This window comes from Somniosus microcephalus, chromosome 2, assembly GCF_052327205.1.
Source record: "Somniosus microcephalus isolate GS21.2 chromosome 2, FLI_Smic_1.0, whole genome shotgun sequence".
Classification (NCBI taxonomy): Eukaryota; Metazoa; Chordata; class Chondrichthyes; order Squaliformes; family Somniosidae; genus Somniosus; species Somniosus microcephalus.
In genome coordinates this window covers 362243634-362271573 of record NC_140988.1, presented here as the reverse complement: position 1 = coordinate 362271573, position 27940 = coordinate 362243634, and the positions used below count along the sequence as shown (strand labels likewise).

The 27940-nt window shown below is 45.8% G+C and overlaps 1 protein-coding gene across 2 annotated transcripts in view; it reads right to left on the bottom strand.

Annotated features, from left to right (window-relative positions):
* The window catches only part of cdc25b (cell division cycle 25B), a 60349-nt gene extending 34610 nt beyond the window's left edge, over positions 1-25739 (bottom strand). The window contains exons 1-3 of one of the 2 annotated variants that reach the window (XM_085975565.1): positions 25247-25739; positions 24226-24320; positions 15531-15582 (exon numbers count right to left, since the gene is read on the bottom strand). In XM_085975565.1, coding sequence (XP_085831691.1) covers positions 15531-15582; positions 24226-24320; positions 25247-25446 — 347 coding nt within the window. In that variant the 5' untranslated portion in view covers positions 25447-25739. Of the gene's footprint in view, positions 1-15530; positions 15583-23844; positions 23928-24225; positions 24321-25246 lie in introns of those variants that run through there. The other variant, XM_085975572.1, reaches the window with a different exon arrangement.
* Positions 25740-27940: the final 2201 nt, after the last annotated feature.

The following is a 27940-nucleotide window of genomic DNA, read 5'->3' as shown; positions in this document are numbered from 1 at the left end:
TAGGCTTGCCAGCAAAGTTGAAGCCCATGGAATAAAAGACAGTGCCAGCATGGATACGGAATTGGCTAAGTGACAGGAAACAGCAGTGGTGAACAGTTGTTTTTCAGACTGGAGGAAAGTATACAGTGGTGTCCCCCAGGGGTCGGTTCTAGGACCACTGCTTTTCTTGATATATATTAATGACTTGGACGTGGGTGTACAGGGCAAAATTTCAAAATTTGCAGATGACAAAACTTGGAAATATAGTGAACAGTGAGGAGGAGAGTGATAGACTTCAGGAATTTAACAGAAAAGTGTGAAGTGATGCATTTTGGTAGAATGAGGAAAGGACATAAGCTAAATGGTACAATCCTAAGGAGATGCACGAACAGAGAGACCGGGGGTATGTGCGCACAGATCATTTAAGGTGACAGGGCAGGTTGAGAAAGCAGTTAAAAAGGCTTACGGGATCCTGGGCTTCATAAATAGAGGCATAGAGTACAAGTGTGGAAGTTATGATAAAACTGTATAAAACACTGGTTTGGCCCCAACTGGAGTACGGTGTCAAATTCTGGGCACCACACTTTAGGAAAGATGTGAAGGCCTTAGAGAGGGTGCAGAAAAGATTTACAAGAATGATTCCAGGAATGAGGGACTGGAGAAGCTGGGGTTGTTCTCCTTGGAGCAGAGAAGGAGAAGAGGAGATTTGGTAGACGTGTTCAAAATCATGAGGGGTCTGGACAGTAGATAGAGGGAAACTGTTTCCATTGGCAGAAGGGTCAAGAACCAGAGGACACAGATTTAAAGTGATTGGCTAAAGAAGCAAAGGCGACACGAGGAAAAACATTTTTTTTTTTTTTTTTTTTAAACACAGCGAGTGGTTAAAATCTGGAATGCACTGCCTGAAAGGCTGGTGGAGGCAGATTCAATCACGGCTTTCAAAAGGGAGTTGGAGAAGTATCTGAAGGGAAGAAATTTGCAGGGCTACGGGGAAAGGGCGGGGGAGTGGGACTAGCTGAAGTGCTCTTGCAGAGAGCCGGCACAGGCTCGACGAGCTGAACTAACGGCCTTCTTCCGTGCTGTAACCATTCTATGATTCTAAGCTGTGGGGTCACGCGGCACTCTGCAGCTCCTGCACAACTGGCACACTGGCTTTTAAACAGGCAAAACCCTGCATACGTGGTATTTTGAATGGGCCGCACAGCCCCTTAAAGGGGCCATGCAACCTCCCCCACCCCCCCCAAAATAAAAAATTAAAGGGAACGTTGTTCGCTGGGACTAAGTGCATTCAGACTTTAAAACTCTTGGCATATCGAACACCGAGTTGTTCGGTGAGATCACATCTGCCCAGGAACAGCATGTGAATCCTGAAGTGCTGTGATGAATGTAGGCAGTCTACACGGATAAAGCAGTGACGAGAATAAAGATTCCAAGCAGCCTCGGCTCAAAATAGCCATCACCATCTCCATGGTGACTGCCTCCAGACTCACTGCTCACCACCTGTATGCAAATGAGCCCCTTTGTCTGGCACGGAGATTAGTCCTCGCTCGCCATATGCCATCGGGGAGGCCCCGACAGCGCTGACCCTACAGCTGACGGCATTTAATCAGTGCCACAATCAGGAAGACACAAGCGTGGCATAACAAAGGAACAGCACAACAGAACTAGCCAAGCAGAAGAGGCAAGCTCTTTCCTTTCAGCATGTGCTACTTACCCTGCCCGACAATCCAAGTCGGAGAGATAGCAACAGATGGGCTAGGCCCCCACCTCACAATTAACTGGAGGTCTCTTGGAAGAGTTTACTCCATTAACATGCAGATACCAGTCTTGGAGAATTCTTCTGACCTCTTGGAAAAAGTTAATTGATGGCTCACTAAAATGGAAATTCTAAACCTGCATTTGAGTTTGTCTATACGTCAGACAGGGAGCTGAATGTTAAAAACCCCAGGTTTAGAGGCTGGCTTAATATAGGTTACGATCGATATCCATTGAATTGTAAAGTTTGCAACATATCCATAGCAGGACTAAGTGACCAATGTGCAGATACCACCAAAATAGGAAGAATAGCTCATTCTCAAGACTAAAAAGGACACTGCAATGGGATCTTGCCAAGATGAGGGAAGTTGGCTTAAAGTGGCAGATAGTGTCAGCAAGTGCGAGGTGAAACATTTGAATAAAAAAAAGTTACTCAACTGAAGTAGTCTGTACTGTGGGAGAGCAGGTATTTGGGGTATAGGTTTACAGGATATTAAAGGCAGCACCTCAGGTTGATGAGGCTGTTAAAAACAAACTTCTAGGTTTTATCACAAGACATAGAATATAAAAGCTAAGAAGTAACGATGAGCCTATACAGAAATCAGAATCGTTACAACACAGATGGGGGCCATTCGGCCCGTCGAGCCCGTGCCAGAAGTCATATGGTGACTTCAATAAGAGTAATGTGTTCAGTATTGGGCTCCACAATATAGGAGTGAGAGGTTAATGCAGTCACTAGGATGCTGCCCAGTATGAGGAAATACAAATACAGGAAACTTTGGTTTATCCGGAGGTTGTATGTCCGGAATACTCGATCTGACGGCAAAAATCAGGAGCCGTTTTAGATCTCGTTCTTTCTCCCCCACCCCCCAAAGTCAGGCACTGCAAGGTCTGTAGCTATAGCAACAGCTTCAGCTAGAGACGCTCGCAGCTGCCTCTAGCTGTTGCTAAGCAAGTGTTTGTCGTCAGATATGGAGATGAAAACCTCCGTATGCTTCAACATTAACTTTGTATGTCCGGCAGTTTTGATAGATCGGCAACATGCCGGTCCCGTCGGTGCCGGATAATACAAAGTTTCCAGTACAAGGAGATTTGGAAAAATTGGGGCTTTTTGTTAGAACAGTATGATAGAAGCAATGTTCCCGCTAAGCTTGGTGGGCACGCAGTCATGAGATGTTCTGCACAGGTCGCTCACCAGCTTTTACATTGCAGATACCGCGCACGTGCAGAAATTTGAATGGGCCGTGCAGCTTACAGGGGACGTTGGATAGAAGTGTTTAAAATGATGACTGGGACAGGGTAGATAGAAAGCAGATGTTTTCCAGTAGTTGAGGGATCAAGAACAAGGGATCGTAGATTAAATGCGAGATTTAGAACAGCGAGAGAAAGTTCATTACACAGGCTGTGGAATTCACTTCTAGGGTTAGTGGCTGAGGCAGAAGTGATAACATTCAAGATCAGCTTGTACAGGTGAACTGAAGGGAATAGGACAACAGGGCAGGTAAATAGGAGCAGAATTATTTGCTCACATTGGGTTAGCTCCAGCAAGGACTGGTTGGACTGAATGGCCTGTTTCTGTAATAACTTCTACATATTTCTATGCGTGACTGACTTCTCTGAACATAGAGTTACTGCAAATATAAATTCAAAGCTCTCCTTTGGCCTTTTAACTAACCCAAACCGCACAGAAACAAGGACCAGCTCACAAGAGCTGCTGCCAAGATTCATTGGCTTCTTTCAATTAGGTTTAATCTGACAAGTCACAAGCAAAAAGTATCTGGTTAAAGGGAATTAACATCTGCTACCATTTGCTGCTGATGCATCCGAAACAAAAAGCACGAACACTAAAACCACAGACATTTCAAAGAGATACAGGGCACCGCTGTTAACGGGAAACATCTGCACAAAACCTAGACCACATTCTGAAAAGACGTCGTGAAACACCATCCCAGTCCTCATCAACTGATCCGAGTGTTTGAACTTGAGGGGGGAAATCCCGCTACGGTTAACACACCCCCCCGGGGACCCCTTGCCCCACCTTCCAAAAAAGTGTCAGCTATCCAAAGTGCTATTCAGTATACAAAAAAGTGTGACTGCTGCCAACAAACCAGAAGCTACCAGAAGCTGGGCAGAAGCATTCGGCGCATAAATGTCAACTTTCATTAATCCAATAGAAACACCAATTCAAATTTTAATTCTCTCTCTCGGCTCAGTTTGGCAGCAGTAATCTCTTTTCCCCACCTCCCTATTGTTGGAAATATTTAACATTAAATCAGCACCAGCCATGGCTATTACTACTTAAATTTAAAGCTCGGTACATGCTGATTGCTGAGGAACTTTCTCTTCTCACGCACACCAGCTACAAGTGAGGATTTTATAGATATGTGAAGAGAAAAAGATTGGTGAAGTCAAGCGTTGGTCCCTTGCAGTCAGAATCAGGGGAATTTATAATGGGGAACAAAGAAATGGCAGACCAACTAAATGCATATTTTGGTTCTGTCTTCACAAAAGAGGACACAAATAACCTCCCAGAGATGTTGGGGAACATAGGGTCTGATGAAAGGGTGGAACTGAAAGAAATCAGTATTTGTAGGGAAATGGTGTTAGGAAAATTGATGGGACTGAAGGCCAATAAATCCCCAGGGCCTGATAATCTACATCCTAGGGTACTTAAGGAAGTGGCCCTAGAAATAGCAGATGCATTGCTGGTCATCTTCCAGAACTCGATAGACTCTGGAACAGTACCCATGGATTGGAGGATAGCGAATGTTACCCCACTATTCAAAAAAGGTGGTAGATAAAAAGCAGGGAATTATAGACCGGTAAGCCTGACATCGGTAGTGGGGAAAATGCTGGAGTCCATTATAAAAGATGTACAGGAAACTTTCGATTAACCAGCCCCTAAATAACTGGAAAGGTCGGTTAACCAGCAAAATCCAGGAGTAGGTTCAGGTAACTTTTATTACTTTTTTTTTTTACTCCATTTGTTGCTGTGCAAGGGTGTAGCTGCAGCTGTTGCTAAGCTACAGAGACACTTGCAACTTGTGCAGATTGTTCTGAAGCTGTTGCTAAGCAACAGGGTTTGTTGCTTTATACTGAGCTCTCAGCTCCGTATCTTACTATAGCGTTCAGTTAGCCGGAATTTTTGATGAACCGGCACCACGTCGGTCCCGTCCATGCCGGATACCAGAAAGTTTCCTGTAATAGCAGAGCACTTGGAAAGCAGTGACAGGATCAGACAAAGTCAACATGGATTTACAAAAGGTAATCGTGCTTGACTAATCTACTGGAATTTTGAGGATGTAACTGGTAAAATAGATAAAGGAGAACCAGTGGATGCGGTGTATTTGGACTTTCAGAAGGCTTTCGATAAGGTCCCACATAAGAGATTAGCGTGCAAAATTAAGGCAGATGGGATTGGGGGCAAGGTATTGACTTGGATAGAGAACTGGTTGGCGGATAGAAAGCAAAGAGTTGGAATAAACAGGTCATTTTCCGAGTGGCAGGCAGTGACCGCAAGGATCGGTCCTAGGACCCCAGCTGTTCACAACATATATTAATGATCTGGACGAGAGAATTAGATGTAATATCTCCAAATTTGCAGACGACACAAAGCTGGGTGGGAGGGTAAGCTGTGAGGAGGATGTCGTGAAACTCCAGTACGATTTGGACTAGTTGGGTGATTGGGCAGAAACATGGCAAATGCACTATAATGTGGATAAATGTGAGGTTATCCACTTTGGTAGCAAAAACAGGAAGGCAGATTATTTGAATGGCAATAGATTGGGAGAAGGGGCAGTGCAGAGAGACCTGGGTGTTCTTGTGCACCAGTCGAAGGTAAGCATGCAGGTGCAGCAGGCAGTTAAGGCGGCAAATAGTATGTTGGCCTTCGTAGCAAGAGGGTTCGAGTACAGGAACAAGGATGTCTTGCTACAGTTGTACAGGGCCTTGGTGAGACCACACCTTGAGTATTGTGTGCAGTTTCAGTCACCTTATCGGAGGAAGGATGTTCTTGCCATGGAAGGAGTGCAGCGAAGATTCACCAGGCTGATACTTGGGATGGCAGGAATAACGTATGAGAGATTGTGTCGATTGGGCTTATACTCACTGGCGTTTAGAAGATTGAGAGCGGATCTCATCAAAACCTATAAAATTCTGTCAGGCCTGGACGGACTAGATGCAGGAAGGATGTTTCCGATGGCCGAGGAGTCCAGAACCAGGGGTCATAGTCTAAGGATAAGGGGTAAGCCATTTAGGACTGATGAGGAGGAATTTCTTCACCCAGAGAGTGGTGAACCTGTGGAATTCTCTACCACAGAAGGCAATAGAGGCAAGTTCATTAAATATATTCAAGGAGGAGTTAGATATATTTCTTAAAGCTAAAGGGATCAAGGGATATGGGGAGAAAGCAGGGACAGGGTACTGAATTTGGATGATCAGCCATGATCTCATTGAAAGGCGGAGCAGGCTCGAGGGGCCGAATGGCCAACTCCTGCTCCTATCTTCTATGTTTCTATGAACCCCAAGCCGAGCCGGACGCCGCCATCAAATCACCACATAGCAATCAAACGGGTTAGAAATGACTGGAAACCGCGAGTATCTTTGCTTCTAATAATTACAAAGGTGATTATTTCACGAACAAACCACATTAATATATCAGAGCGATTGCTGCCGACAAAGTCTGGCAAGAACAACCAAGAAACCATTAGAACTGCACATGCGCAATGACCTGATGTCGTTGGCAGCAGTTGCGTCCGATACAAAAATACTGAACTTGTAAAGCAAATACAGATTAGAAGACAAATTGTACATTCAGTATTCCAGGCCCCAGGCAGTCAGGAACCTGGCAACCTCAAACCCTTGGGATCACTTATGTGGAAGCCCTTCAAATCAAGTTAAGATTTTGCCTGATTGCACTTTGAATGCAGCAAGTCTATTAACACTTGACCAAGCAGGGTACAAGGCTTGATTTTATAAAACAAGGCACATTGCTGCCAAATCTGGATAAAATGTAAACTACCCATCAGGTTATACATAGAAACATAGAAGATAGGAGTAGGCCATTCGGCCTCCTCGAGCCTACTCTGCCATTCAATATCATGGCTGATCATCCAAATTCAGTACCCTGTCCCTGCTTTCTCCCCATACCCCTTGATCCCTTTAGCCTTAAGAAATATATCCAACTCCTTCTTGAATATATTTAATGAATTGGCCTCAACTGCCTTCTGTGGTAGAGAATTCCACAGGTTCACCACACTCGGTGAAGAAATTCCTCCTCATCTCTGTCCTAAATGGCCTACCCCTTATCCTTAGACTGTGACCCCTGGTTCTGGACTCCCTCGCCATCGGGAACATCCTTCCTGCATCTAGTCTGTCTAGTCCGGTTAGAATTTTATACGTTTCAATGAGATCCCCTCATTCTTCTAAACTCCAGCCACTTTAGCCACAAATCCAGCACAACTACTAAAGATAAGGCTGATGAATATTTAGTACTGCATTGGAGTCACAGGCCACCCATTTCTTTTGTACTCGTGTGACTGCTGCCGCTATGGTTCATGTCCACCGCCAATCGGGAGGTCCTGCGCAGGCTGCTCCCGCTGGAAGATACTGTGCAGAAAATTTAAAGGGACTGTGCATGGAAAAAAAAGTCAGAGGGAACATTGCTCATGACCCATGGGGTCTCCCCAGTACAGTTGTTCCTTTGCTGTCTATACCACTTTAGACCCTTTTGACAGCTGCAAGTGGAGTTACAGCAGACAAATTATACCTCTGCATCCTCTAAGCTAATTATTCCCATCAAGTTAGATATCCAAAACAGTACAAAATAATAACATTGAATCTTTGTTGGCAACCAGCAAATGGTTCATTTATAACAGCTAATAATGGGGTATCCCGAAGTCAGCGGAAAGTTGGGCAAAAAATGACAATCGATGGGATTGAGGAATGCTGGAACTGCCACTGCAAGGTACGGAGCTGCCATTGTAATCAGGGTGGGCAATTAGCATCCCCTTTAAATCACCTCTGCAAATTCAGCCATTTTAAAAATTATAATTGAGCCCCATTTCAATCATTTTTTCCCCTGCCCTCTAGGCCAGAAGCAGACCCCAAAACGCAAGCCAGCGGTTAATCTTCATCCTCAGAAGTGTCAGACACAAATATTAAAAGGACAGGTAGTAAATTCAGCCACGAGTGCTTTTGGAGCTCGAAGATTGGTACTAGAGTAAGTCAGACCTAACATGTAGCCCAACACACTACCCCACATAGTGACTGATGTAGAAGGACACAGGAGTACAATGGTACACATTTTCTCCGACTGTCCACTACAGCAACCAGAGGAAGAGGTGTGCAACATACAAAGCTAATGGCGTCTGATGAGTCGCTTCCATAGGCACAGGGAAGGAAGGAATGGGTCAACTCGAGTGAAAAATGAGTCTGGCACAAGCTAGAAGTTTGAGCGCCCCAAGCAGCTCAGATCGAGCTGGTGAGCCAGCACACCAGCATTGTCCCAAGTTTGATACCTGGTCTGTACTGAGTTCACTGAACTCAGCTGGGTGGTAGTAGAGGTGCCACTGGGCATGGCTGGAAAGGGGAGGCTTACTCCAGCCCCAATCACTATCCAGCAACCTCTGCTGCAAACGCTTGGATATCAGGCGAGAACAAGACAGGGCTCAGTTGGACTCGTGGGAACAGACAACTCCTACCCATTCAAAAACTTAACACACCACTGAGGTGTCTCAGATGGTCATTTGTGCAAGGAGCTGGAGGATGACGAGCGCTTCAGTGAAACAATGAGCCACCATCTTGGAATTTTGACTCCTCGAGTCAAATGCACACTGGTCACATTCAGGATGAGAAAAGACCATCAAGTTTGTACATACCCACATCCTATCCTCCCCATTTCTATGCAGCAGCCATCAGTCATCCCTATACCTATTGTCAGCAGGTTCCCAAGAGCTTTTAAGAATTCCTCTCCACCACCACATGACCAATAAGCCAAGCCCAAACTCTCATACATACATTATTTTCCAGAATGTTAACCATAGTAAGCTACTTCCATCAGTTAGTGCCACGCTGCAAATCAACTCTGCAGCCAGCGCTCGGGCCTTTTTCGTAATTGTTAAAATCAGTTCTCAGTTATATTTAGCTTGCTTTGCCAAGTAGTTGGAAGGTAGTTTCCGACTGGGTATGCGCTGGGCGCCCACACTACTTTCACAGCTGTTAGTCATGAAAGAACCAGTTAGTGGTTAGAAATGGGCAAAACCATTAGCTGCGCAGTTGTTAAAAATCAGACGCCGAAAAAAGTTCTCTCCTCTAGCAAGCACATCTTTGGAACGCAGTTTGCGGCCTTCATCAACAAGCTGCTTTTGTACATTAGAATCAGCTCAGCTTGTTCAGTGAAGCAAAAGCAGGCACTAGGCCCAGGGTAATCTGGTTCAAGAGAAGGAAAGAATGCCAGTTATGGGGAAACTCAGCCCATATGGCCGAGATCAAGTTAGTAAGGACGTAGAACTGCTTGGGTTTTAATCAAGGCCAGACAGCAGAACTACATTAAAGGCAAGTTGCGGCAGAGAAATCCAAGTTTTTGTGACCCACTGGATCAAGGGAGGTGGTGTCAATGGATCTTCCAATAAGGTGCCCCAGGAGCTTTCATAACAAATTCAGGCATATGGTACAGGAGCAGCACAGAGAACGATAGATGGAGGGAAACACGAAACAAGAGAACAGGGGCAATGAGCACTGCTCAGATTGGAGAAGAGTTAGAGTGCTATACCAAGGTAGGTGCTGTGTCCATTTTATTCTCTGCATAAATAGTTGATTGCAACTTAGCTACAGGGACAACACTAATTTCCTGATGTCAAAAGTAAGAGGTTTTGTACACAGCGAGGAGAACTGAAAGATTTCAGGAAAACAGACAAGTTTGAATGGGTAGACAGGCGACAGATACAATTTAATGTGGAGAATGGCAGAGTGGGAGATAATAAACTCCAAGGGGGAAAAAAAACATCATGGGAGAATAGACTCAACAAAGATGTTGAAGGGGCACAAATGAGCAGAGGCCTAGGGGGGTCAAGTAAATGATGCTTAAAAGTAGATAAAGCCATTAATTGGCCAGGAGCATTTGGGGCTTTTTAAGAGCAAGAGGTAATGCAAAATGTGTTCACAGCAATACTGAGGCTGTAGTGAGTGATGTGCACATTTTCCCCATTACAGAAAGTGCATACATTTACCAGGATGGTAGAGGGTGGGAAACCAGGGGTCACAGTCTGAGAGAGCTTGGACCTGGGGGAGAGCAGAGGCGCGACCGGCGGCACTTAAAAGCAGCAGCAGCGAACGAGGCCCGACCAGAGAGCTTGGACCTGGGGGAGAGCAGAGGCACGACCAGCGGCACTTAAAAGCAGCAGCAGCGAACGAGGCCCGACCAATTCAACAGCAGAGGAGAGAGAGGTAAAAAGTAATCAAAGTGTGACGTCACCAGGAAGCAGGTAAGTGATTGGTTGGTGAGTACTTCTTTTATTACAAGATTAAATTCTGCAGTTCATATTTTCTTGGGTCTCTGTGTAGTGGGGACAGTTGGTAAATAAGCGCCCTAGAGTATATCTTTAACTGGTGGTATTGAATTAATTTAAATTAAAGGGGTAAGTCATGCCAGGAGAGCCCAGCCCCGTGTTATGCTCCTCTTGCTCTATGTGGGAATTCAGGGACGCTGCCAGTGTCCCTGATGACCATGTGTGCCAGAAATGCATCCAGCTGCAGCTACTAACGGGCCGTAGAGGTGCGCTGGAGCTGCGGATGGATGGGTTGTGGAGCATTCACGATGCTGAGAGGGTCGTGGATTACACGTATGATGAGTTGGTCACGCCGCAGGGTAGGGCTGCACAGGCAGAAGGGAAATGGGTGACCACCAGGCGGAGCAGTAGAAGCAGGCAGGTAGTGCAGGAGACCCCTGTGGCCATCCCCCTTTCAAACAGGTATACCAGTTTGGATACTGTTGAGGGGGATGACTCACCAGAGGAAGGCAGCAGCAGCCACCAACTTCCTGGCACCGGGGGTGTTGCTGCTGCTCAGGAAGGGAGGAAAAAGAGTGGGAGAGCAATAGTGGTAGGGGATTCTATCGTAAGGGGAACAGGTAGACGGTTCTGTGGCCGTAGACGTGACTCCAGGATTGTTTGTTGCCTCCCTGGTGCCAGGGTCAAGGATGTCACTGAACGGCTGCAGGGCATTCTGAAGGGGGAGGGTGAACAGGCAGAGGTCGTGGTTCACATTGGGACCAATGACATAGGTAGGAAGAGGGATGAGGTCCTGCAACAAGAATTTAGGGAGCTAGGTAGCAGATTAAAGAGCAGGACCTCAAAGGCTGTAATCTCTGGATTACTCCCGGTACCATGTGCTAGTGAGTATAGGAATAGGAGGATAGAGCAGATGAATGCGTGGCTAAAGAGTTGGTGCAGGAGGGAGGGCTTTAGTTTCCTGGATCACTGGGCCTGCTTCTGGGAAAGGTGGGACTTGTACAAGTCGGACGGGTTGCACCTGAACCAGAGCGGGACAAATATCCTTGCGGGGAGGTTTGCTAGCACTGTTCGGGGGGGTTTAAACTAAAATGGCAGGGGGTTGGGAACCTGAGCAGGGAGACAGAGGAAAGGAAAACAGGGATAAAAAGCAAAAGATAGGAAGGAGAAAAACAAAAGTGGCAGTCAGAGAAATCAACAGTTCAAATCAAACGTGGCCACAGTAAATAATAATTCTAATAGGTCTAAGAGCGTTAAAAAAAACAAGCCTGAAGGCTTTGTGTCTTAATGCGAGGAGCATTTGTAATAAGGTGGATGAATTGGCTGCGCAAATAGAGGTAAACGAATATGATTTGGTTGGGATTACAGAAATGTGGCTCAAGGATGGCCAAGACTGGGAACTCAACATCCAGGGGTATTCGATATTCAGGAAAGATAGGCAAAAAGGAAAGGGATGTGGGGTAGCATTACTGGTTAAAGAAGGGATTAATACAATTGTAATGAAGGATATTAGCTCTGATGATGTGGAATCTGTATGGGTAGAATTGAGTCTGTATGGGTAGAATTGATAAGTACTAAGGGGAAAAAAACATTAGTGGGAGTGGTATATAGACCTCCAAACAGTAAGGTGGAGGTTGGGGATGGCATTAAAAGGGAAATTAAAGAAGCGTGCAGTAAGGGCACAGCAGTCATCATGGGTGACTTTAATCTACATATAGATTGGGCCAACCAAATTAGTAACAATACTGTGCAGGAGGAATTCCTGGAGTGTTTACGGGATGGTTTCCTGGACCAATATGTCGAGGAACCAACTAGAGACCAGGCCATCTTAGACTGGGTATTATGTAACGAGAAAGGATTAATTAGCAATCTTGTTGTACGAGGCCCCTTGGGTCGGAGCGATCATAACATGATCGAATTCTTCATTAAGATGGAGAATGAAGTAGTTGACTCAGAGACAAGGGTCCTCAATTTAAATAAAGGAAACTACGATGGTCTGAGGAGCGAGTTGGGTAGGATTGAGTGGGGAATGGCGCTCAAAGGGTTGACGGTAGATAGGCAATGGCAAACATTCAAAGACCGAATGGATGAGCTACAGAATTTGTTCATCCCAGTTTGGCATAAAAATAAAACAAAAAAGGTGACTCAACCGTGGCTAACAAGGGAAATTAGGGATAGCATAAGATCCAAGGAGAGGACATATAAATTGGCTAGAAAAAGCAATAATCCTGAGGATTGGGAGCAGTTTAGGAGTCAACAAAGTGATTAATTAAAGGGAAAATAGAATGAGTAAGCTAGCAGGGAACATAAAAACTGACTGTAAAAGCTTTTATAGATATGTGAAGAGAAAAAGATTAGTGAAGTCAAGCGTAGGTCCCTTACAGTCAGAATCAGGGGAATTTATAATGGGAAACAAGGAAATGGCAGACCAACTAAATACATACTTTGGTTCTGTCTTCACAATGGAGGACACAAATAACCTCCCAGAGATGCCAGGGAACATAGGGTCTGATGAAAGAGGAACTGAAAGAAATCAGTATTTGTAGGAAAATGGTGTTACGAAAATTGATGGGACTGAAGGCCGATAAATCCCCAGGGCCTGATAATCTACATCCCAGGGTACTTAAGGAAGTGGCCCTAGAGATAGTAGATGCATTACTGGTCATCTTCCAGAACTCGATAGACTCTGGAACGGTACCCATGGATTGGAGGGTAGCTAATGTTACCCCACTATTCAAAAAAGGTGGTAGAGAAAAAGCAGGGAATTAGAGACCGGTAAGCCTGACATCGGTAGTGGGGAAAATGCTAGAGTCTATTATAAAAGATGTAATAGCAGAGCACTTGGAAAGCAGTGACAGGATCGGACAAAGTCAACATGGATTTACAAAAGGTAAATCATGCTTGACTAATCTACTGGAATTTTTTGAGGATGTAACTGGTAAAATAGATAAGGGAGAACCAGTGGATGTGGTGTATTTGGACTTTCAGAAGGCTTTCGATAAGGTCCCGCATAAGAGATTAGCGTGCAAAATTAAGGCACATGGGATTGGGGGCAAGGTATTGACTTGGATAGAGAACTGGTTGGCGGACAGAAAGCAAAGAGTTGGAATAAACGGGTCTTTTTCCGACTGGCAGGCAGTGACTAGTGGGGTACCGCAAGGATCGGTCCTAGGACCCCAGCTGTTCACAATATATATTAATGATCTGGACGAGGGAATTGGATGTAATATCTCCAAATTTGCAGACGACACAAAGCTGGGTGGGAGGGTAAGCTGCGAGGAGGATGTCGGGAAACTCCAGTACGATTTGGACAGGTTGGGTGATTGGGCAGAAACATGGCAAATGCACTATAATGTGGATAAATGTGAGGTTATCCACTTTGGTGGCAAAAACAGGAAGGCAGATTATTATTTGAATGGCAATAGATTGGGAGAAGGGGAAGTGCAGAGAGACCTGGGTGTCCTTGCGCACCAGTCGCTGAAGGTAAGCATGCAGGTGCAGCAGGCGGTTAAGAAGGCAAATGGTATGTTGGCCTTCGTAGCAAGAGGGTTCGAGTACAAGAACAAGGATGTCTTGCTAGTTGTACAGGGCCTTGGTGAGACCGCGCCTTGAGTATTGTGCAGTTTTGGTCACCTTACCTGAGGAAGGACGTTCTTGCCATGGAGGGAGTGCAGCGAAGATTCACCAGGCTGATACCTGGGATGGCAGGAATGACGTATGAGGGGAGATTGTGTCGATTGGGCTTATACTCACTGGAGTTTAGAAGATTGAGAGGGGGATCTCATCGAAACCTATAAAATTCTGTCGGGTCTGGACAGACTAGATGCAGGAAGGATGTTTCTGATGGCCGGGGAGTCCAGAACCAGGGGTCATAGTCTAAGGATAAGGGGTAAGCCATTTAGGACTGAAATGAGGAATTTCTTCACCCAGAGAGTGGTGAACCTGTGGAATTCTCTGCCACAGAGGGCAGTGGAGGCTAGTTCATTAAATATATTCAAGAAAGAGTTGGATATATTTCTTGAGGCTAAAGGGATCAAGGGATATGGGGAAAAGGCAAGGACAGGGTACTGAATTTGGATGATCAGCCATGATCACATTGAATGGCGGAGCAGGCTCAAAGGGCCGAATGGCCTACTCCTGCTCCTATCTTTTATGTTTCTATAAGGGGTAGGCCTTTTAGGACAGAAATGAAGAGGAATTCCTTCACAAGAGTGGTGAACCTGTGGAATTCTCTACCACAAGGCAGTAGAGGCCAATTCATTAAATATATTCAAGAAGGAGTTGGATATATTTCTTAAGGTTAAAGGGATCAAGGGGTATGGGGAGAAAGCAGGGACCGGGTACTGAACTTGGATGATCAGCCATGATCGCACTGAATGGCGGAGCAGGCTAGAGGGGCCGAATGGCCTACTCCTGCTCCTATCTTCTATGTTACTATAGTTTGAGATTTCAGACAGTGGGTCGACTTCCAATGGAGCAGAGGGGAGATTTAATGGAGCCTTTTAAAATTATGAAGGTTTTGATTGGAGAAGCTTACTGCTGTTGGGGTGTGGTTCAGATAGAGTTTCCATAGCATGGGACACTGATCACAGGCAGCAGTTGAAGCAGAGACCATTATATCTTTTAAAAGGAAGGTGAACAAATAAGTGAAGCAGAGGAACACGAGGAGAGTAAAGCAGTGGATTTCAATTGCCCCAACGAAGGACAAGCACAGAAACAATGCCACAGAATCCTTCGGTGCTGCAAAATTCTATTGTACTAGGACCCATGCTTCTGTTGGGGAGAAAAAAAAATAGATGAGGTCATCTGTATTAGCAAATTCAGGAATATTTCGGGGCGTGGGGTAGGCAAGGAATAAGAGGGAAGAGGAACCACACTATCAGCTGCACACAACTAACAGATTCAGTAGACTTGTGCTAGCAAGTGGATTTTAGCACGTGGCCGAGTGAAAGAAGTTACATCTATTGCTCACTTCAATTTCTGCAAACTCGAGGAATCAAAAGGATGTGGGGATAGGGCAGGAATGTGGAGTGGAGGTCGAAGACCAGCCATGATCTTAATGAATGGCGGAGCAGGCTTGAGGGGCCGAATGGCCTACTCCTAATTCTTATGTTCTTAAACTCAGGGCCACTGCATACACATGGTACACATAAATAGCAACACCAAGTTAAACACTGGAGCAGTCTCACCAGCATCTACTAGTATAACATTTGCATTTTGCGCCAAATCTTACTTAACCCACGTGCCCAATAATCACCCTAACTGAAGCACAAGGTGGTGGAAACTTACGTTTCATCGATTGCCTTTTCATCCATTGGGCTCGGAGAATCCATACAAAGCCCTGTGTAAGACACAAGCATCAGCACAATTCAAAGATCAGACTTTACTTGGCACAGTAAGAACACAACAGGAGCAGGAGGAGGTCTTACAGCCCCTCCAGTCTGCTCCGCTCTTCAATAAAGATCATGGCTAATCTACCTCAACTCTCCTTTCCACCTGATCCCCACATCCCTCGATTCCCTTAGCGTTAAAAAAAACCTATTGATCCAAGTCTTGCAAATACTGAATGACCGAGCACCCACAGCCCTCTGGGTAGTGAATTCCAACGATTCACAACCCTCTGAAGAAATTCCTCCTCATCTCAGTCCTAAATAGTCGACCCCTTATCCCGAGTCTATGGGCCCCATTTCTAGACAGGGGAAACAGCCTCAGCATCTACCTCGTCAAGCCTAAGAATTTAATATGTTTCAATGAGATCTTCTAAACGCCAGAGAATATAGGCCTAGTCCACTCAAGTTCTCCCCTCAGGATAACCCTCATCCCAGGAATCACTCTAGTGAAACAGAAAATGCTGGAAGTACTCAGCAGGTCAGGCAGCATCGAGGAGAGAGAAACAGTTAACGTTTCTGGTCAAACCCTTCGTCACAACTCAATAGCGGGCGTTCTGACAAAGGGTTCGACCCAAAACGTGGACTCGGTTTCTCTCCCCTCGATGCTGCCTGACCTGCTGAGTTTTTCCAGCATTTTCTGTTATTTCAGATTTCCAGCATCTGCAGTATTTTGCTATTGTATCAATCTAGTGAACCTTCGTTGCACTTCCTCTAAGGCAAGTATATCCTTCCTTGGTATAAATACAATCTGACAATACTAAAATATTTGTGTGTTAAAAAGCTAAATGAATCTCACCAATATAAAAAGTGGAAGCAAAGCAAAAGTTGGAATAAACGGGTCTTTTTCCGAGTGGCAGGCAGTGACTAGTGGGGTACCGCAGGGATCGGTCCTTGGGCCCCAGCTATTCACAATATATATTAATGATCTAGACAAGGGAACTAGATGTAATATCTCCAAGTTTGCAGACGACACAAAGCTGGGTGGGCGTGTGTGCTGTGAGGAGGATGCCGAGAAACTCCAGGATGATTTGGACAGGTTGGGTGATTGGGCAGATGCAATATAACGTGGATAAATGCAAGGTTATCCACTTTGGTGTCAAAAACAGGAAGGCAGATTATTATCTGAATGGCAATAGATTGGGAGAAGGGGAAGTGCAACAAGACCTGGGTGTCCTTGTACACCAGTCGCTGAATATAAGTATGCAGGTGCAGCAGGCAGTTAAGGCGGCAAATGGTATGTTGGCCTTCGTAGCGAGAGGGTTCGAGTACAGGAACAAGGATGTCTTGCTGCAGTTGTACAGGGCCTTGGTGAGACCACACCTTGAGTATTGTGTGCCGTTTTGGTCGCCTTATCTGAGGAAGGATGCTCTTGCCATGGAGGGAGTTCAGCAACGATTCACCAGGCAGATACCTGGGATGGCAGGCATGATGTATGAGGAGAGATTGGGTCGATTGGGCTTATACTCACTGGAGTTTAGAAGAATGAGGGGATCTCATTGAAACTTATAAAATTCTGACAGGACTGGACAGACTAGATGCAGGAAGGATGTTCCCGATGGCAGGGAGTCCAGAACCAGGGGTCACAGTCTAAGGATAAGGGGTAAGCCATTTAGGACAGAAATGGAGGAGGAATTTCTTCACCCAGAGTGGTGAACCTGTGGAATTCTCTACCACAGAAGGCAGTAGAGGCCAATTCATTAAATATATTCAAGAAGGAGTTGGATATATTTCTTAAGGCTAAAGGGATCAAGGGATATGGGGAGAAAGCAGGGCCAGGGTACTGAATTTGGATGATCAACCATGATCTCATTGAATGGCGGAGCAGGCTCGAGGGGCCGAATGGCCTACTCCTATCTTCTATGTTTCTAAAAGATGCAAGTTACTGTACATCATTGATTCCAGCTCATCTCCATTACGCCTGGGAGCAAGAGTTAGCAGCTGAATGTCAACTCATAAGCTCCGCTGTACATCCACTTGTGACTACAGCTGCTGTCTCTCCCATGGGGAGAAATATGCAAGACACTTGACATCAACCATGGGCCTCCAGCTACAGTGGGGAGCTAGAACACAGGCACCATCGCAGAACAGCAGACTGCCAGCACAGAACCCACCTGCGCCAGCACGCTCCGCAGCACCAGAGGATCACGTAATGAATAGGGAGACTTAGCAATTTCAAAATCTCAAAACGACAGCAGTTTTCACATGTGGAGCAGGGACGTAGATTACACGGAACATTCAGCCCAACTGGTCCATGCTGATGTACGTGAGCCTCTTCCCCTCGACTTCATCTAACCCCATCAACATAGCCTTCGATTCCTGTCTCCCTCATGCTTCCCCTTAAATGTATCTACGCTATTCACCCCAACTATTCCTTGTGGTAGCACGTTCCATATGCTTTAATTATATGGGAATCTTCATTACAATCCCAGCCAAAGATACATATAGATTTTACAAATTCAAAAATGATCTCCCAAACAGTTAATATCCAGAGCTAGTCCTAGCCTTGCAATTTCCTCCTACACGGAGCATGCATGCCTCAGGGTGGCTCAATGTCCGCAGCAAATGCTCACCCAAGCACTGATCTTTCCCATATGAAGCCCAGACAGCACTGGTGTTTTTTTCCAACAATGGCAGCTCACCTTCCCCCAGCAGCACCACACAAATTGCTGCAGGGTTGGTGGGGTGCAGAAGAATGACAGGTGATCACAATGATACACAAGACTCGGAGTGGGATTGACAGGGTAGATGCCGAGGCTGTTTCCCCTGGCTGGAGTGTCTAGAACTAGGGGGCATCGTCAGGATAAGGGGTTGGCCATTTAAGACTGAGGAGGAATTTCTTCACTCAGCAGATTGTGAATCTTTGGAATTCTCTACTCTAGAGGGCTGTGGATGCTCAGTCGTTGAGTATATTCAAGATGGAGATCGATAGATTTTTGGACTCATGGGGAAGTCGAGGGATATGGAGATCGGGCGGGAAAGGGGAGTTGAGGTCAAAAATCAGCCATGATCTTATTGAATGGCGGAGCAGACGCGAAGGGCTGAGAGCTTCAATTTCTTATGTTCTTCCTTTCCCCCTCCCCTCACTTCACCACCAAACCTTTCAACTGGGGGAATTTTGTATGGAACTGTCGCAGCCACTGCCACCCAGGCAGGAGGGGAAATCAGTTAACTCCACAGACTCTGGCTCCACCTTGGCTCTGGACAGTGCCACACTAGTGTATCTACTCACTGAACCAACAGGGAACCCCACACACCTCCTTACTTCCCCAAAGCCTTTCCACCATCGACAAGGCACAAGTCAGGAGTGTGATAGAATACTCTCTGCTTGCCTGGATGAGTGCAGCTCCAACAACACTCGGGAAGCTCAACACCACCCAGGATAAAGCAGCCCACTTGATTGGCACCCCATCCACCACCTTAAACATTCTGGATTACTCCCAGTGCCACGTGTTAGTGAGTATAGGAAAAGGAGGATAGAGTTAGATTCCTTTCACAGGTGAGATATGGTCATATTCCTGTCACAGATCAGATATCACTTTAGGTGTCCAGGGCGAACACGTGTGCAGGAAGTGACTCCAACTGCAGCTACTCAAAATCCGAGTTTCGGAGCTGGAGCTGCGGCTGGAGTCACTATGAAGCATCCGCGAAGCTGAGATCTTCGTGGATAGCACGTTTAATGAGGTGGTCACAGCACAGGTAAAGAGTGCACAGGCAGAAAGGGAATGGGTGACCGCCAGACAGAGTAAAAGAACTAGAAAGGTAGTGCAGGAGTCCCCTGGGTCCATCTCCCTCAGATTTTCGGTTTTGGATACTGCTGGGGGAGATGGTTTCTCAGGGGAATGCAGCAAGAGCCAAGTCTGTGGCACTATGAGTGGCTCAGCTGCACAGGAGGGGAGGAAAGAGAGTGGGAGAGCAATAGTGATAGGGGATTCGATCATAAGGGGAACAGATAGACATTTGTGGCCGCAGACGTGACTTCAGGATGGTATGTTGCCTCCCTGGTGCCAGGGTCAAGGATGTCACTGAACGGCTGCAGGGTATTCTGAAAGGGGGGGGCAAATAGTCAGAGGTAGTGGTTCACATTGGTACCAACATGGGTAGAAAGAGGGATGAGGTCCTGCCACAAAAATTGAGAGCTAGGTAGCAGATTAAAAAGCAGGACCTCAAAGGCTGTAATCTCTGGATTACGCCCAGTGCCACATGCTAGTAAGTATAGGAATAGGAGGATAGAGCACATGAATGTGTGGCTAAAGAGTTGGTGAAGGAGGGAGGGCGGGCTTTAGTTTCCTGGATCACTGGGTCTGCTTCTGGGGAAGGTGGGACTTGTACAAGTCGGACGGGTTGCACCTGAACCGGAACAGGACCAACATCCTTGCGAGGAGGTTTGCTAGCACTGTTTTGGTGGGGGGGGTTAAACTAACTTGGCAGGGGGATGCGATACAGAGTGGAGCTATAGTAGGGGGTGATGCACAGCCAAATAGAGGAAAAAACAAGTCAGCCTGGAAGGCAGAGCAAATATGTAACAGCACAAGGGAGTATGGCAAGGCTGGATGGCATTTATTTTAATGCAAGGAGTCTTGCGAGTAAGGCAGATGAATTGAAGGTGTTGATGAACACATGGGAATATGATATTGTTGCTAGCACAGACATGGTTGAGGGAGGGACAGGACTGGCAGCTCAATATCCCAGGGTATAGAATCTTCAGGCGAAACAGAGGGGGGGGGTCGCAATATTAATCAAGGAGTCAATTACTGCTGTAAGGAGGGATGATATCTTAGCAGGTTCCTCTAACGAGGCCATATGGGTAGAACTTAAAAACAAAAAGGGGGCAAGCACTTTGCTGGGAGTGTACTATAGGCCCCCAAACAGTCAGGGGGAGATGGAGGAACAGATATGTAGGCAAATCTCAGAAGTGTAGAAATAATAGGGTAATAGTAGGGGATTTCAACTTCCCCAATATTAACTGGGATAGTCAGAGTGTGAAAGGCTTAGAGGGTGCAGAATCCTTCAAGTGCATCCAGGAGAGCTTTTTGAGCCAGCATGTAGAAAGTCCTACAAGAGAGGGGGCGGTACTGGACCTAATTCTAGGGAATGTAGCCGGGCAAGTGGTAGAAGTGTCAGTAGGAGAGCATTTTGGTGACAGTGACCATAATTCAGTGAGATTTAAGGTAGGCATGGAAAAGGACAAAGATGGACCGGAAATAAAGGTTCTAAATTAGGGGAAGGCCGATTTTAATATGAGGCAGGATCTGGCCAAAGTGGACGGGATCAGCTACTTGTAGGAAAATCCACATCAGAGCAGTGGGAGTCTTTCAGAAAGGAAATAGAGAGTACAACACCAACATGTCCCCGTAAAGGTCAAGTGTGGGACCAACAAACCCAGGCTGTCAAGGGATATACAAGAATGGATTAAGGAAAAAAGGGAGGCTTTTGGCAGATACAAAGGACTAAAAACAGTGGAAGCCCTAGGAGTATAGAAAGTGCAGGGGGATACTTGAGAAATTAGGAGAGCGAAGAGGGGGCATGAAAAAACACTGGCGGGCAAAATAAAGGAAAATCCCAAGGTGTTTTATAAATATATTAAGGGCAAGAGGATAACCAGGGAAAGAGTAGGGCCCATTAGGGACCGAAGTGGCAATCTGTGTAGAGCCAGAAGATGTAGGTGAGGTTTTAAATAAATATTTTGCATCTGTGTTCACTATGGAGAAGGACGATGTCAGCATAGAAATCAGGCAGGGGGACTGTGATATACTTGAACAAATTAGTTTTGAGGGGGAGGAGGTACTAGTGCTTTTAGCAGGCTGAAAAGTGGATAAATCCCCAGGCCCTGACAAGATGTATCCCAGGCTGCTGTGAGAGGCAAGGGGGGAGATTGCAGGGGCTCTGACACACATTTTCAGAACCTCTCTGGCCACAGGGGAGGTGCCAGAGGACAGCTAACATAGTACCATTATTCAAGAAGGGTAGTAGGGATAAACCAGGGAATTACAGGCCAGTGAGCCTAACATCAGTGGTAGGGAAATTATTGGAAAAAATTCTGAGGGACAGAATTTGTCTCCACTTGGAGAGGCAAGGATTAATCAAGGATACTCAGCATAGCTTTGTCAGGGGGAGATCATGTCTAACCAATTTGATTGAATTTTTCAAGGGGGTGACTAGGTGTGTGGATGAGGGTAGTGCAGTTGATGTAGTCTACATGGACTTCAGTAAGGCTTTTGACAAAGTCCCACATGGGAGACTGGTCAAGAAGGTAAGAGCCCATGGGATCCAGGAAATTTGGCACATTGGACCCAAAATTGACTTAGTGGCAGGAGGCAGAGGGTGATGATCAAAGGTTGCTTTTGTGACTGGAAGCCTGTGTCCAGTGGTGTACCGCAGGGATTGGTGCTGGGTCCTTTGCTGTTTGTAGTGTACATTAATGATTTAGATATGAATGTAGGAGGTATGATCAGTAAGTTCACAGATGACACGAAAATTGGTGGAGTGGTAAATAGCGAGGGGGGAAGCCTTAGGCTACAGGACGATAGACAGGTTGGTCAGATGGGCAGAACAGTGGCAAATGGAATTTAACCCTGAAAAGTGAGGTGATGCATTTTGGGAGAACTAACAAGGCAAGGGAATACACAATGAATGGTAGGACCCTAGGAAGGACAGAGGATCAGGGGGACCTTGGTGTGCATGTACATAGATCCCTGAAGGCAGCAGGACAGGTAGATAAGATGGTTAAAAAGGCCTATGGGATACTTATATTCTATGCCTCGGCTAATGAAGGCAAGAGCAGGGAGGTTATGATGGAGCTGTACAAAACGCTAGTTAGGCCACAGCTGGAATACTATGTGCAGTTCTGGTCACCACACTATAGGAAGGCTGATTGCATTGGAGAGGGTGCAGAGGTGATTCACCAGGACGTTACCTGGGCTGGAGCGCTTCAGCTGTGAAGAGAGACTGGACAGGCTAGGGCTGTTTTCCATAGAACAGAGAAGTCTGAAGGGGGACCTGATTGAAGTGTACAAAATTATGAGGGGCATAGATAGGGTATATAGAAAGGAACGTCTCCCCTTAGTAGAGGGGTCACTAACCAGGGGGCATAGTTTTAAGGTAAGGGGCAGGAGGTTTAGAGGGAATTTGAGGAAAACCTTTTTCACCCAGGTGGTTGGAATCTGGAACTCACTGCCTAAAAGGGTGGTAGAGGCAGGAACCCTCAACATTCAAGAAGCATTTAGATGAGCACTTGAAACACCATAGCATACAAGGCTACAGACCAAGTGCTGGAAAATGGGATTCAAATAGACAGGGCTTGATGGCCATGCAGACACGATGGGCCAAAGAGCATCTTTTGGAATGACGTATGAGGAGAGATTGGGCTTATACTCGCTGGAGTTTAGAAGAATGAGAGGGGATCTCATTGAAACTTATAAAATTCTAACAGGACTAGACAGACTAGATGCAGGATGTTCCTGATGGCTGGGGAGTCTAGAACCAGGGGTCACAGTCTAAGGATAAGGGGTAAGCCATTTAGGACAGAGATGAGGAGGAATTACTTCACCCAGAGTGGTGAACCTGTGGAATTCTCTACCACAGAAGGCAGTGGAGGCCAGTTCATTAAATATATTCAAGAAGGAGTTAGATATATTTCTTAAGGCTAAAGGGATCAAGGGATATGGGGAGAAGGCAGGGACAGGGTACTGAATTTGGATGATCAGCCATGATCTCATTGAATGGCGGAGCAGGCTCGAGGGGCCGAATGGCCTACTCCTGCTCCTATCTTCTATGTTTCTATAACTCTGACTCTCTTCACTCCCTCCACCACTGGCGTACTGTGACTGCAGTGTGCACCACCTGCAAGATGCACTGCAGCAATTCGACAAGGCTTCTTTAGCAGCACCTCCCAAACCCACGACCTCTACCACTTAGAAGGAAAAGGGCAGCAGGTGCATGGGAACACCATCACCTGTAAGCTCCTCTCAAAGTCATACCATCCTGACTTGGATATATATCGCCAGGTCAAAATCCTGTAACTCCCTCCCTAACAGCACTGTGGGGTACCTTCACCACACGGACTGCAGCAGTTCAAGGCGGCTCAGCACTACCTTCTATGGTGCAAAGAGATGGGCAATAAATGCTTGCCTTGCCAGCGAGGCCCACATCCCTGAATGCCAGTTTTTTTAAATTCAGTCAGCCAGTTAGAAAGAAAAAGGTCTTTAAAAACTTACATATTTTCCCCATTGCATTTTTAAAAATAAATTCAGGCTGGTCAGTCAGCAACATCTACAGATAAACTTGCCGTCATTTACAAGTTAAGACACTCAACTGGAACAAAATGGAAAAAAAAGTTTACCAAGTGAACCAGTCAGATTGATACAAGTAATCTTATTGTTTCTCACTATTCTTCCACTCCACCCCCACCCCAAACCCTACTAGATTTGCAAACTTTTAAGTACTGATTATACAAACCCAGATGACTTCCAGTCTGCTAATCACAATATATTTTAAGCTGACTGGACACAAATCAAAGACTGAACTACAAGCAGAAAAAGCATTGCTCTGGCTACCAATACTAGGCCCTATTAAGTGCTTTCAACGTTAGTACCAACCTGCATCAGAATCAGATGAGAGAGTCTTAAGCAGCAACGGGGTCCCATTTGGCCTTCGTTTCGGTGTCTCACAATTATTGTTAAAAAAGTCAACACTGAAAATGATTTAAAAAAAACAGCTTATAGGAGATGGGGAAGACAGACAGCAACAGAAACAAGTTTGGTTGAACTCAGCTACATCAATTTTCACTTCAACTGAAAATTACAATTGAAGAGTCATTTCAATTTGCTCAGTTGAGATGACACATTTAAGCGATTAGGTTTATTAGCACGCACACTGTACAAATCTCTCAACTCAGGTTTCACACAAATGCACACTACTGTCATAAATACCCCAACTCATTCCCTCGCCCCTGCACTACTGGCACAAATGCCCCAACTCATTCCCCCCCACCCCACACACTATTGTCATAAATACCCCAAATCATTCCCTCCCCACCACACACACTATTGTCATAAATACCCCAAATCATTCCCTCCCCTCCACACCACACACACTATTGTCATAAATACCCCAAATCATTCCCTCCCCTCCACACCACACACACACTATTGGCACAAATACCCCAAATCATTCCCTCCCCCCCCACACTATTGGCACAAAGACCCCAACTCATTACCACCCCCCACTATTTGCACCAATACAAACTCATTTTCACGCACTATTTCCACCAATACACCAACTAATTTTCACATTTGCACTAATACACCAACACACTTTCACACACTATTTGCACCAATACATTTTCACAATGCTTGCATAAATAGCAACTTATATTCACACACACTACTTCCAGTAAACCATTAATTAAAAAAAAAAATTAAAGAGCAGGAGCCTTACAATGGGGGGGGGGGGGGGGGGGGGGGGAAAGAGAGAGCACGTTGTGCTTGCTTGCACTTGCGCTCTCTCTCTCGCACAAGCAGCACTCTGCGGAAAGTTACACATTTAACCAGGAAGCGACCCAGCCAGGGCATTTCACCCCCACAACCCGCCCCACACCACCCCACCGCACGCAGTTACCTGCCCAGGCCCGTCAGGTTGACCATGTTGAGCGCCAGGTTGGTGACAGGGGACAGCACCGGGGTGTCGGAGCAGCAGGAGAAGAGAGCCTTGCACGACCGGCCTTTCTGGGAGGCGCTGAGGAGCGGCAGGCGATGCGGGGCCGCCAGGTTCAGGCGCGGCCTGGCGCTGGCGGGACTCGCGCCCGCGGCGTTGCTCATCGCGGCAGCGCGACTTTAAGGGGGCAAATAAAAAAATCAGCCACACAAATAAAATCAGCGATTAAAGGGATGGCGGTTGACAGCTGAAGGGAGGCGGGGGGGGGGGGAGGGTGGGAAAGAAGCTGAAGGGCAGGCCCCGGCCTCTTTTAGCGTCTCGTCGAGGCCTACATGCGGGGGTTTAAGCGAGAGGAAGGAAGAAAGAAAAGCAGCAAAACTATGGGCGGCTGTCCCGCTGCTCCATGATGCCGGGCCGCAGGCTCCCAGCCACCGCCGCTGCTCGCGCCACCGCCTTTATTTCGAAAAATAACACTCGCGCCTCGCCCCGCCCCCTCGGGTGGCGTCACTTGGGCGGAGCGGCCAATCGCAGCCCTCGGACCGCGGCGTCGCGCGTGGTGGGCGGAGCGGCCAATCGCAGCGGCTTGGAAGCGAGAGAAAGAGGAAAGAGAGGGCGTGGCGAGCGGAGAGACAGCGCGATCCAATAGGATCTGACCTTTTTTCACCGGCTTAGGAACCTCGGAGTTTCGACCAATAGCAGCGGCTTTTACACAAGCGCTTTGGCAGAGGAAGCTTGGGTTGTACCACGAGGGAAGAAAAGGGGAGACAGTTCTTCAAAAGTGTTTCCCCCCCTCCCCCCAAAAGAATTTTTTTTATTCGAGCGTAAAAACAAATTACTTCTTGGTATTCAAATTTCCGATTGCTTTCCTAGCTAGTAACATTATTTATTCTTTGATTATTGTCTTATATAGTAAATAATATCGAAAGGACACCCCTCCTCAAAGAATGCAACCTTCGGCTTTTTGTAACTTGTTTCTCGCGGGAAACAGCTGAGCGGGGATTTTAAACTGTTGCTGTTCAGTGTAATGTTGAAGTGTCACTCGGGAATACTTTTGCAGCTTGCTTTCTTTTGCAGGAGGGTTGGACTTTCAAAGACTTGTTTTGCAAAAAAATACTTGTAATTTTTATTTGGCCAGGCCTACTTGGCGGGAAAAGGAAAAGGGTCAGAAGGGGGAGGGGGGTGAAACAGCCAGAGGTGGTCGCACTTTGTATTCATTCATTCATTCATCACCAGCATCAATGAGAGCTGAAGCTCTTGACATAACAGAGCGTGACAGGCAGACAACCTTGAGACTCAAACCACCCACAAACAAAACTATGCCCCCTCCTCAGTACCTAAAGGCATGCATGTGCTTGGCATTTTTCAGAGCTTGCTAAGCAGTGCTGTGGAGAATGCTGTGTTGGGTGCAATTTTTAAAAAATTCTTCCTCTAATCAGGTTGCAGTTTTAAACGCACTGTTTAAAAAAAAGTACTCCAGTCTTTGCAAACATTTTCTTGCACTTTTTAAACACTTTTCAACATATTGTAATTATTAGTCATTACTTTAAAACCATTTATATATTTTTGAAACTGCAAGTTTTTTGTTTTCTGATTTTAAAAAATCCAGAATAAAACTAAAGTAATACTTTTCTATTAATTAATTATACTCGAAGCACTTTGTAACTCCCCACAACTGTCTGTTTCTACCTCTCTCTCCAACTTAAAAAAAAACAGGAAAAAAGATTAGCAAAACACATTTTAGTAAAGTTCTGATGAGGGAATCTCCGTCCTAAACGTTAATCCGTCCTTTCACTTTCGGATGGCAACAGATCATTTAAAATCGTCGCTAAGCGAGTGAGATTAGTTTTAGATTGCTATAATAAAGAGCTGGCAGAGGTGATGGACCGAATGGCCTTTTCTGCTATAAACGTCTTTGATTTTACGACCTGCTGTATAATGTTTTACTGTATCTCCGCATTTTATTAAAAGCAATGACCCTTCTAAGTGCCCATAACATCATGAAGTCATATTATAATTATCAATCATATCAAAAAGTTTGACCAAAATACCACACGGCATAGGAAGTCATAATCATAAATATGTTGGGAGGACTCGTAAAAATCAACATTTCATTGTGCAGTACACACGTCTGCTGCATATATGACAAATAAAATTGAATTGAAAATAAAAAACACAATTTGGAAAAAAATCTGAGAAAGATGTTAAAAAAAAGTTTTAAAATATTCTATAACCTGAGATGAGATGTCTCCCATTACCAATCATTCAGGACAGTGAAGAAGGATACACTGTTTCAGCACTGAGGATACACTTCGACTTGAAAGAGTGTAACTTGTCTGACAATCCATTACATTTCAGGAATGTTGTTCTCCAGGGATCATAAAGAGGAATAGAGAACCATTTATCAACTAGCAGCTGATTCGTGGTCCCTTCCAAGCATGTAATGTAGTTTGCAGATGCTTAACAAACAAGGGTCCTTCAGCAAACAAACACACAGCAGGAATTTCACTTCAATTTGTGACCTTTGATTATTTTTAAACTAAAATTTCTTACCAGCATTTTACAGAACATCAATTTTCTCTTAGCTCCTTTAAGACGCTCCTTAAAACCTACCTCTTTGACAAAAAGAAAGACTTGCATTTCTATAGCACCTTTCACAAC